The following is an 11,975-nucleotide window of genomic DNA, read 5'->3' as shown; positions in this document are numbered from 1 at the left end:
GATATGGCCAGCAGCCATATCACCCTGCAACTCACATCTGGCAACCCACTGAAGCTCAGCAGGTGTGATGCAGGATGGGAGGTAGGTAGGTCCCTTTTCGGGCCATAAAGGCCCATGGGGGGCAAGGGCTACCATTTTTCTCAAACATCTGACACTGGAGGTGGCAGCATCACACTCCAGCTGGCCTTTTACCCCCAGAAGGATTAACCCCCTGGTACTCATTTGGAAAGCAGGCTGAGTGGACCTGGGAACCATCTGGAAGGAATTAGAGCAAGCAAAATCACTTGCCCCTACCTGGGGTTGAACCCGAGACCTTCCAGTCAAGAACTAGACACCCTTGCTGCCTGAGCTACCACAGCTCACCGGGATGGGAGACCTCCAGGGAAAAACTCAGATTGCTGCTAGAAGAGGTATTAGAGAGTCCAGCAGGCGGCGCTCATCCCCGCGGTCTTCTTGAGTCCTAGTTGTGCCCTGAGTGACGGGGACACTATACTGTAAAAAGGCGCCGTCCTTCGGGTGAGACGTAAAACTGAGGTCCTGACTCTCCGTGGTCATTAAAAACACAGCGTGTGTCTTGGAAAGAGTGGAGGTGTCCCCCCGTGTCCCGGCCGAATTTGCCCCTGGCCTTTACCAGTCATGCCCTCCTAGTAATCCCCATCTCTGAACTGGCTTCATCACTCTGCTCTTCTCTCCACTGAGAGCTGGTGTGTGGGGAGAGGACTGGTGCATCATCCAGGTGGGGCTGCACACTGGTGGTGGTGGAGGGGATCCCCATTACCTGTAAAGCACTTTGAGTGGAGTATCCAGGAAAAACACTATAAGTTATAGCACAATATAATCATAATAATTAATATTACTCTCTCTTCTCTTTTCAACATGGATACTTGTTCCTTATTATTTTGATTATTAAAATTCGCCGACTTGTACAGTATTCCTTATAAGACACATCATGTGTAGAAGAATGCTAAACTACATATATTATTAACATTTTACGCTATTTGGTACTTCTTTTTCTTAGATTCACATAATGGGCGTACATTCAAGCGCGATGCGGTAAGCGGCGCTGTATAATTTAACTCGAGTCCTGCGCAAGAACTGCCTGCCACGTAACTTGTTTCCCGGGGAATCATTTTGGTGTAGGACTGTTTTGGTGCCCGATGCTACTTTAATGTAAGAAACAAAAACATCGTGAGTTGCAACTGTTACTTTGTGCGTTTCGCATTTTGTCGCGGTGGCTTATCGTTATGGTGCGCATATAGTTTTGTTAATGGAGAAAGGATTTGCTTTAATTGTGTATTAGCTTGAGCTGCCAGTAGCGTGTTTCAGAAGTTTGCAGATCATTTTGTGTTCACGTGAGAGGTTATGATTCTAGATAGAAACTTGGGTCATAACATGGTTTGATTCAGGTATTTCCTCCCTGCTTCGGTTTGTTCGGATTTCTTAAGAGTTAATATTTCGTGCACGATTCTTTGCAAGCGCGGTACATAGTAGCTGCCGTCCTTTGGTCACGTTCCCTTAATCCAGTCATAAAATATTAATAAAAGTTGGGAAAACACGTTACTTTTCCTAATTTTAGTTGTTGTATTTGTTTCCCCCAAGTGATCCAGTGATGCCTGGATCTTGAGCTCACTGGAGTAGCGGTGATTGTTACTCGCCCAGGAAGATGAGTGCCTCGAAGCCCGATATCCTGTGGTCTCCCCATCACGTTGATCGCTATGTCATCTGTGACTCGGAGCTCAGCTTGTATCGCATCGCGTCGCTGGGGAGCGCGGAGACCAAAGCCGGAGTTCTCCAGCTCTCGGGAGAGACGGCAGCGACGCTGCTGGCCATCAATTCGGACACCCCGTACATGAAATGTGTAGCCTGGTACCCCAGGCCTGAGCCCGAATGCCTGCTTGCGGTGGGGCAAGCGAACGGACGCGTTGTGCTGACCAGTCTTGGGCAGAGCCACAACACCAAGTGCAAGGAATTAATGGGCAAAGAGTTCGTCCCGAAGCACGCCAGGCAGTGCAACACTTTGGCTTGGAACCCTGTGGACAGCAACTGGCTGGCCGCCGGACTTGACAAGCACCGGGCCGACTTCTCTGTATTGATCTGGGACATCAGCAGCAAATTTGCCCCCGAAGCCTCTGTCCCCACCGAGAAACTGCGTCTCTCGGCCGGCGACACCGACGCGGGCCTCGTGGTGACAAAGCCCCTCTACGAGCTGGGTCAAAATGACGCTTGCCTGTCCCTCTGCTGGCTCCCCCGGGACCAGAAGCTGCTTCTGGCCGGCATGCACCGCAACCTGGCCATTTTCGACCTGCGAAACACGAGCCAGAAGATGTTTGTCAACACTAAGGCCATCCAGGGGGTCACTGTTGACCCCCACTTCCATGACCGAGTCGCTTCCTTTTTTGAAGGCCAGGTGGCCATTTGGGATCTCCGGAAATTCGAAAAGCCGGTGTTGACCTTAACCGAGCAGCCGAAACCACTGACCAAAGTGGCTTGGTGTCCCACCCGCACCGGACTTCTGGCCACCCTGACCAGAGACAGCAACGTCATCCGTCTGTACGACATGCAGCACACCCCGACCCCCCTCGGCGATGAGACGGAGCCCACCATCATCGAGAGGAGCGTGCAGCCGTGCGAGAACGTCATCGGCTCCTTTGCGTGGCACCCATCCAGCCAGAACCGCATGGTGGTGGTGTCGCCCAACCGCTGCATGACGGATTTCACGGTGTTCGAGCGCATCTCCCTGGCCTGGAGCTCCAGCACCTCCCTCATGTGGGCGTGTGGCAGGCACCTGTACGACTGCACGGAGGAGGCAGAGGCCGGCTCCCTCGAAATGGACATTGCCACTAAAATGAGGCAGCGAGCGCAGTCCAGATATGGCCATGACACTGAGCAGATCTGGAGGAACCACCTTTTAGCCGGTGGGGATGATCCTCAACTGAAATCTCTCTGGTACACTCTGTATTATATCCTTTATAGTAAAAAGGGTGATCTGTGACACGCCCGGTGATTCTGTCTGCATCTGAGTCCACATTGCTGTGAGCATCGCTCTGCACTTGAGCATCGCTTGCTTGTCCCTTCCTCTCTGTGTCACGGTTTTTAATGAAACAGCCAACATTCCCCAGATCACTGTCGAGAGACTGATTGATTGGCTGGAGCTCAGTAATATACCAACTCCCCCCTGCCAGAACCATCATAGTCTCCGATGTGTGGTTTTTCTGTAATATATCCTCTTAAATCCAAATTACAGAGACTGTAAAACAAAGCATAAAAAGTTATATATATATGTATAATGTGTTACTTTTCTTTTTGAATTGTATTTCTAGGTTCTATTTAATTGTATTTAAAGGTTCAGAGCACTTTTTATTTCAGTGTTAATTTCCTATGCATAAACCACTTATGAAACAGTACACTGAAGACCTGGAACAAAAGAACTTGGGGAACAGATTGCCTCTTGTCTATTCAGGCATAAAAAACATAGTGAAGTCAAGCTCAGGTAAGACATTTTTAACACACTTTTTCACTTCACACCGAATTGGCAGTGTCTTATGATTGAGTTGGTCTCCTCTTCCTTTCGATCTTTTTCTCTAATAGTGATTGCAATAGAACATACGGTTTCTTAGAAGTGCCCAAAAGCCCAATTTAAGTCATTGGCGTTTCATTAAAAGGTCCAGCAGTGTTTTAAAGACGTTACCACAGTGCAGAAACAGAAAAAAACGAAAGCAGTATGAACCTGTGCAGTGAAGTAGCTTAGCTGCCTGTAGATAAGCGTTAGGACCAGATTCTATGGGCAGCAAGTACAATATGATCAGTGTAAGTGTTGAGGAGCTACAATTAAAAAGGTGCATTTTATGTATTGCGTGTGAGATAGTGCTGTCCACATGAATGTTTTCTTTTTTAATTAATTTTATAATTTTTTGTAATCTCTTTCCCCATTATGCTCCGTGCACAGGAAATAGGCCTAGTCTTGCTCTCGGGAGGCTTTGGGGTGTCATAGCTGCTCATACTCTTCTTTAACACTTCTTTGAAACTCTTGGCAGACATTTGAGCTTCAGTCCCATCACACTGCTTTCTATCAAATTGTTGACCAGTGCTAACTGACAGATTCTGGTATCCGAAAGAAAGCTTGCAGGTTCTAGGTTAGAGTAACTGGACTTTTGAATGGTGTTAGTGTGTCTGAGCTAAAGATGTTTTTAATGAGCTTAGGTTCAGTAGCTGCGCGTCGGGTTGCCAGAAGTGTCCCGGCGCCGGCAGTGACGGGCGTCCTCTCCCACTGGGCCCGCAGGCACGCTGGAGAGCTGCCGCTGCTGGAACGGGTCTGACCGGCCGGCCGACGTCACCCAGTACCGCAGCGAGGAGAGGAGCCTGGCACTGCGGCTGTGCGGCTGGATTAAGAGGGGCCCGGAGATCGACGTGGAGCCCTTCCTCAAGTCGCTGGAGCAGGAGGGGGAATGGGAGCGAGCGGCTGCTGTTGCCCTCTTCAACCTGGACATCCGCAGGGCCATCCAGATACTCAACACAGGAGCTTCCTCCGGGAAAGGTGGGGGTCCGCTTGCTAACAGATTTAAACGACGTACATGCATTGGGTACTTGATAATTGGTGCTGATGTTAGGAACTGTGTCTGTTAGGAAGCATCTTTATTCAGAGTTGCTGTAATACACTTTTTTTTTTTTCCCCATAGAACCACGATTCGTATTTTTTTTAATTGTATATTTTCAAGCAGGAATTTTGAAAACCCTTCTTAAGCGTTATAAGCATTAAGTCTGCTTTAAAGTTGTCAGGGCTTGTCTGGCGCTGGGAAGGTGCCCTTTGTTTTGAAAAAGGCGCATTATTAACCTGTAAGAAAAAGTAAAGATTTTTCTTTCCCGTCCCAGGTGCAGTTTGGGTCATTCTCCTCCTCGGTTTGTTAACTGTAACACCGAGTCACAAAGCAGAGCTACAGTAGCCATGAAACAAGCTGGTGCAGTTGTGGTTTGAGGTGTCGTGTTATAGACATACCTCAGATAGAGCAGCAGATGGTCATTCCTTCTGATACCCTTTTGTGGTCTTTTGATGAATCTGTGTTTGATGAGCAAGAGCTGTCTGACAGCAGTCTGCTCTAACAGTAATGATATGGAAGTTGGCTAAGCACTCCTACAAGTATACTGATTAAGGATCCCAGGCCTGGTAACCCCAGTGTGTCTGCTGGTTTGCAATAATTGGATACTTAATTGAACTGATACTTGAGCAAATCATTTAATTATGCCGTTTTCATTGTTTTATGCTTACATCCCCAGGTATTTATGAACATTTTAGGTAAATTAAAATCTCTGGCAGTTCTAGAAATGGAGAACACCTCAGATATTAGGTCTGATTAGGAAATAATTTGTTTAAACAATCAAGAGCTCCTATGGAGCAAAAAAACAACAAAACGTCCTGTCATAAGCTTGTCGTAACTGTTTCCACTAATAACACTGTAGACAATGTGTATTGATAGTACAACTTAAAATGTGCTTAAAATTTTGTTACTTTCAGTAATGGAGGGCAAATGCCAGCTTGGTTTAGATCTTATGTCAGTGGTTTTATGGTATCTGAGAATATGAAGAATGAACGTGTAACTGAGGAGCATGTGATCAGAAAACGCTGGCCAGCCTAAAAGGGTGACTAGACGGTTGTTTTGATAGATGTGCTGGAGATTAAGATGTGTGTTTTTGTATTGCAGGGGATTTGAATCTCAATGTTGTAGCGATGGCCCTGTCTGGGTACACTGATGAGAAGAATTCGCTGTGGAGAGAGATGTGCAGTACGCTCAGGCTGCAGCTGAGCAACCCCTATCTCTGTGTGATGTTTGCCTTCCTAACCAGTGAACCAGGGGCGTATGATGGAGTGCTGGTATGTTGATATAACATAAATACACTTGTTGATGTCTGAGGCAAGACTGATCTTAACTTATCTTTTCTCTTCCTACCTGCAGTATGAGAGCAGAGTGGCTGTCCGAGACCGCGTGGCTTTTGCCTGTATGTTTTTAAGCGATGGGCAGGTGAGGTGTTTTGTATTCAAAAGTATATATGCTGACCTGATAAATTTCAACTCTTATTGTCTAAAGTTAAAAAGGACAGAGGTTAATTACACAATTCTGAGGAAATAAGAATTGGGTCTGTAATAAGAGTGATTTGCGGCTGTACTTTGATGTTCCTTTTACTGGGGCGTAAGCATTAAACTGAAGTGGACATTTGATGTTTAAGTAGTGTTCGGTATTTACTGTTGTGGTCGTCTTTGAGGATGGAATTTAATTGAATGAGTGTTTTCTTGCTGATGGCACTAATTGGGCTCTTGTGTTTTTTCAGCTGCCCCGATTCATTGAGAAGCTGACTAATGAGATGAAGGAGGCTGGGAATCTTGAAGGGATCCTCCTCACCGGCCTGACAAAGGATGGTGTGGATCTGATGGAAAGTTATGTTGACAGAACTGGGGATGTCCAGACAGCTAGCTTCTGCATGCTGAAGGTACTGTGGGTACTTTCTCAGGCCCAAGAGGAACACGAGAGTGCTGGCCAACAGGAGGGGGCCTTAAGGCCCATCTTCCTTGTTTGGTGACTGAGCAGCTAAGTGGCTGGTATAATTATGCCGCATCGTCTCTTAAAAAGTTCCTTTACTACTTAACTTCAACTCTTTGTGTAAAGAAGTCTTTTCCTAATCTCCGCCCTAAATGAATTTCCTTTTGGTTTTCATTGGTGTCTTTATTTCATTACCAGATATGAAATAGACATATCTGTATCCGTTAGGATTTTATATACTTGGATCAAATCTCCTTTTTTACAGACTGAGCAAGTTTCACTTCTTTAACCTGTATATGACAATCCTACAATACTAGGGGGAGTCATTCTTGTTGCTTTCCTCTGAGCTCTCAGTATCTGCAAAATGAGTGTAATATCTTTTTATGGTATGGTGACCGAAATGTAACACAGTGCTCTAAATTATGCCTTGCTAGCAAGTATTCCCATTACACCCACTAGTTGGTCGGTCTTTTAGAATTTCAGTAAGCTTAATCCATTGTGAAAAACCTGTTTATTAATGTTGAGCGCTGAGGCAGCCTAAGGGTTGTCCTAAAAGCACAGGGTTCAAGTCTGGACTACACCCTGGATGGGATGCCAGTCACATAGCATATTCCTTCATACAGTAGCTGATGTTCTAAATCAAAGGCTTAGCTGTGTGATGCATTGTGTACATTTTGCAGTTTTTCTTTTCCCGCAAAGGGTTCTCCTGAAGAAGTGGTCAAGGACAGGAGAGTCCAGTGCTGGATTGAGAGCTATCGCAACTTGTTGGACGCTTGGAGGTTCTGGCACAAAAGAGCAGAGTTTGATATTCATCGGAGCAAACTGGACCCTAGCTCTAAGCCCCTGGCACAGGTGAGGCGGGCTTCTGAATTCATGACCAGCCTTTAGACATATGCTGTCCACTGAATAGACAGTGCTGCAAAAAAATTCAAATGACAGAATCCATTAATTCACCCACCAACATCAAACAGCTTGTTTAATTAAGTTTTTTGGCTTTCTGCACAGTGAGATTGCAATATTAAATGCTCTTTTTAATGCATCACATCTTCAGTATAATGAAATGATTTGTGGAACTGCTTACTTATTTGATTTAGGGTATCGGTCTGTACTTGTTCTGTATGTAACTGAAAAGCTGTTTGTATAGACCGATGGTAGTATATTTCCTCTCAACCAGAGATATCTCCCTTATGGTTTTTAACAGAAAAAAAGGTGTGGCCCAGGTGTAAGCAGACATTAACATTCATCAACTAAAATATGACAAAAAGGTGATGACTTCAGTGCTGTTGTTGACTTTGTTGTAATCAAACCTGTGCCAGAAGGAACAAGGAACTTCAGTGTTATGTTTGACTCTGTTGTCATTCAAAGGTCATGTTACAAATATTACAAAGAATCTCAGTTGTTCACCTGCGTGTCATTGCTATGTTAAAACCATTTCTCAAATATCTGATACTGAAGTACTGATATATGGTTTTATTTAATCAAGATTAGATTACTGTAATACGTATTAAGGTACAAGATAAGCTTCATAATTTTGCAGTTCATGTACTAAAACTGCTCTGCATATGCATATAGATCCCTGCCTATGTAAGTTGCTCTGGCTCTCTGTGCAATTTAGAGATAGAAATATGTGTACCTTTGATGTTCTTCTGTTCACATGTTAAGCACAGAATAGTCTATCTCTAAATTATCTTAAGGATGTATGATTATACATGGTTATGCTCCAGTCTGAGACCTGCTGTTCAGACAGTCTTACTTCTGTGAAGACCAGGCTCCACACAGTGGGCAGTAGAGATGTCCATGGAGCTCTGTGATTGTGCATGCTTTTAAAGTGTATTTAAACACCTGTCATTTCAGTCTTTGTCAGGCCAATCTTTTAATGTGGAATTTAGTTTTAGTCTTACTTGGCAAAAGTGTTGTGTTTTATTTCCTTTCTCTTTACTTCTGCTGTCTATCTACTATTGCACAACTTGAGGTTTTTGAAAGTCCACTCCTAAATGAAATGTGTTATGTACTGTGATATGATAAAGAAAGCTTACTTCATCAGGTTTGTGGGTCAGGTGCCGCATGTCTTTTAAAAATCTGATGAAAAAATGTAATGTATTGCAAAGGTGGTTTGTGGAAGACATTTCAGTCATTTATATGCATAGATCTATGGATTTCTATTTTAACGTGATAGGTTTATGATTTCACCACATGATGGTGCTGTTAGCATAGCACTTTATATGGATGATTCAGAGAGCTACACAGTCTGTAGTATGTTCTTTAATTTAAAAAAAAAACATTTTCATATGAATTACTCTAAAACAATTTGCTGTTACCCGTTATATGTGAAAAGATCTGGTATTTTGGGAGCCATTTGGGATTCTCGTGTTTCCCAGGTATGAGTGAAAAGGGTGCAACAGCTCGGCATTTTGGGGTGTCATGTATACACAAGGGTGCCAGACTGGCAGCAGGGTGAGGAGAAGAGGTACAGTCTGCAGCGCACCTTAACGTGCTTCCTCCCTGTCCCCACAACGGCCGCACAGGTGTTTGTGAGCTGCAACTTCTGCGGGAAGTCCATCTCCTACAGCTGCTCGGCCATGCCTCACCAGGGCCGGGGCTTCAACCAGTACGGAGTGAGCAGCTCTCCCACCAAGTCGAAGGTGACCAGCTGTCCGGGCTGTCGCAAGCCCCTGCCCCGCTGTGCCCTGTGCCTCATGAACATGGGCACCCCAGTATCCAGCTGTCCAGGTACCTGGGGGGGTAGTTTTAGGGCATAGCGACACCTTTAGGAGGACGAATCCCTGTGCGCATAGTCTTAAGTAGGTTTTCGGACAAGCTTTTGACAGCTTGGAACTTTAGTGACAAACCATAAAAACTACCAAACAAACGACATTATTGGTCTCATGAAGGGATGGAGGCAGAAAGGGACAACACTGGTTGTTGAGATTATAATTAGTTCAAGTCAAAACTGCCAAACAGAGGACATTATCTGTTCAAGTAGGGAGCTGCGTCAGCATGCGCAGGCTGCAAAGGAACAAGTGCAGGTTTATCCCATGCTGAAAACAGAAGAAAAACACTTCTTTCGATTGTGGAGCCTTCGTCACACCCATTCACACCCGGAGAAGGCTCCACAACTGATACGTTATGTTTCTTTTCTTCTCTTTTCAGCGTGGAATAAACCTGTACCTGTTCCTTGACATCATCTTTTATCAGTCTTGTGTAGGGATGGAGGCAGAAAGACATGGCGCCCTGCTGGCTGCCAAGATGACCATGTTGTGGGCACGTTCTGATTTTTCCCCATCTGTGCTAGGAACCGGGAAGTCGGATGAAAAGGTAGACCTCAGTAAGGACAAGAAGCTGGCCCAGTTCAATAACTGGTTCACCTGGTGTCACAACTGTCGGCACGGAGGCCACGCGGGACACATGCTGAGCTGGTTCAGGTGAGACGGGGGGCCGTGGGGCCGGCTGCACTCTCCTCTGCCTCCAGCCCGCTGCCATGTCCGACCGTGCATATGAAATAGACACCTCGACTGCATTTCCACTTTCATCAAGGATTTAAGGGAATGAGCATTTGACAGTTTATAGAAGTTTAAGTAGGGGAGCTGCGTCGGCTTGCGTAGGCTGCAAAGGGACAAGTAAAGGTGTATTCCAGGCTGAAAAGAGAAGAAAAGAAACACAATGTTTCGGCTGTGGAGCCTTCTTTAGGTGTCTTCAGATGTCCACACCTGAAGAAGGCTCCACAGCCGAAACGTTGTTTCTTCTCTTCTCTACTTGTTCTTTTAAGGTTTATTATCTGAACTAGACTAATGCACATTGTAACATAACACCACAAATGCGTATAAAAGTGATTTTATTTCAGGCCTGAAAAGCAAATTAGAGTTCCACACTGCTTTGATTATATCCTCATGGAGTTTTTGGATTTTTAGGTTGCGTAATAATAAGCTTATTTCTCCTACGATGCTGAATGAAAACGAATTAAGTTTAGAGCATCTTGCTCAAAAGGAAACAAATGCAGTTGGAGGTGCTGAAACTGTGTACTTTCCTTCTGCAGGGATCACCATGAGTGCCCTGTCTCTGCTTGCACCTGTAAGTGCATGCAGCTGGATACTACGGGAAATTTAGCCCCGTCAGACACTGCCTAAACATGAAGGATGACACTCAACGCTTTGCTTCCTGCAAAGTGTCTTTCAGACGCCTTCGTATATACCTCTTTGACGAGAAGCACTCAAGGCTCTGGAGTAAAGCACAGAAGAAAATTTCCATCATCCATCCAAGCAGTTTGATGTGTGAAAGGTTCTGATGGGTTGACAGGCATGTGCTCCTGAAACCAGCCTGTCAAGAGTGTCAACTATGTCTTGTTCAGCAGATCGGGGCCATTCACTGTCATAGACCCCCTCCAGGATCTGAACTGATCTGTAGTTTCAGTTCTGAGCACCCTTCAGGGAAATTCCCCCGCTGACACTGAATAGTCCTTGAACCTATCATGTGAGACAAACCCAGAATTAAGTACTGGCACTGTCTGAAACGTGAGGCTGAAATAATGACATGCCTTTGAACAACAGACAGCTGAGTCGAACTGGCCATTAGTTGCTTTATTTAAACTGCCCATGCTAAAAAAAAGGAAAAAATAACCTTTTAATCCACAGAAGTCCGTAAAATCATAGTTATGTTTAAAAAATCTTAAATTATTAAAAAAACGTAGTACAAAATGACCATTATAAAAGAAGATGTAGATTATTGCTTGTTTGTGTTTTAAACATTTTGGGCTGATGTGTGTTTGGGAAAATGCAAGGGCTTACACTTTTGTGTTCCTGATTATATTGCTAATGAGTTAAATAGTATACTTGAATATTTGATTATGCATATTTTACATTTTGATAAAAACAAATGTTCTGTATAATCTTGTATATTTACATTTATTCCTTATAAAGGATTTCTATACACATGGAAGGGACAACAAAATAAATTTATGTTTGTATTTTCAGATCCTAAAGAATGTTTTCTAAAATTCAGTTTTTCTTTTTAAGTTTCTGCAACTGCATTTTCAGATCCTAAAGGATGTTTTCTAAAATTCAGTTTTTCTTTTTACGTTTCTGCAACTTAGTATGTCAAAAGCTCTGGGGCGGAGAATACAACTACATTTTTTGTGTTGAAGCTCGTAAATAAATTGAGATGACTGAAGTACAGTATTTCACAATGTGACCATTTGTGTACTTAAATTTTATTACTGATGTTCTTCCTTCTGGGCTTAGTATTAGCATTCCTAATTTAAAAACCTCAAGGCATATCTCAGCATGTTGTAGCCTGAGAATCCAGTAGAACTCCAGAGTACGAGTATTGTATGAAACTAATGCAGAACATAGATCAGGGAACTGTTTGAGTAATTTTGTTCTTCCTTTTCTTACTTTTCAGTTTGGAATTAAGTTGTTCTTGTTCAGATGCAGAGTATGTTGCTTTCATGAA

The 11,975-nt window shown here is 44.1% G+C and overlaps 1 protein-coding gene across 3 annotated transcripts; it reads left to right on the top strand.

The window, feature by feature from the left end:
• The first annotated feature begins 1,106 nt into the window (after positions 1-1,106).
• On the top strand, positions 1,107-11,714 carry mios (missing oocyte, meiosis regulator, homolog (Drosophila)). 3 transcript variants are annotated; one of them, XM_088600476.1, is made up of 11 exons: positions 1,107-1,170; positions 1,600-2,960; positions 3,392-3,490; positions 4,280-4,534; positions 5,697-5,866; positions 5,949-6,014; positions 6,322-6,480; positions 7,230-7,382; positions 9,056-9,260; positions 9,823-9,952; positions 10,564-11,714. In XM_088600476.1, the coding sequence occupies exons 2-11, from the start codon at positions 1,664-1,666 to the stop codon at positions 10,652-10,654; spliced, it is 2,625 nt and encodes an 874-aa protein (XP_088456602.1). In that variant the 5' UTR covers positions 1,107-1,170; positions 1,600-1,663; the 3' UTR covers positions 10,655-11,714. The 3 variants fall into 3 exon arrangements, with proteins under 3 accessions (XP_088456602.1, XP_088456603.1, XP_088456604.1); XM_088600477.1 differs by having other exon boundaries at positions 1,126-1,188; XM_088600478.1 differs by having other exon boundaries at positions 1,154-1,209.
• Positions 11,715-11,975: the final 261 nt, after the last annotated feature.

This window comes from Lepisosteus platostomus, chromosome 12 (genome assembly GCF_059453375.1).
Source record: "Lepisosteus platostomus isolate fLepPlt1 chromosome 12, fLepPlt1.hap1, whole genome shotgun sequence".
NCBI lineage: Eukaryota > Metazoa > Chordata > Actinopteri > Semionotiformes > Lepisosteidae > Lepisosteus > Lepisosteus platostomus.
Note: the sequence above shows the minus strand (reverse complement) of the source record. Positions and strands in the feature narration are given on the sequence as shown.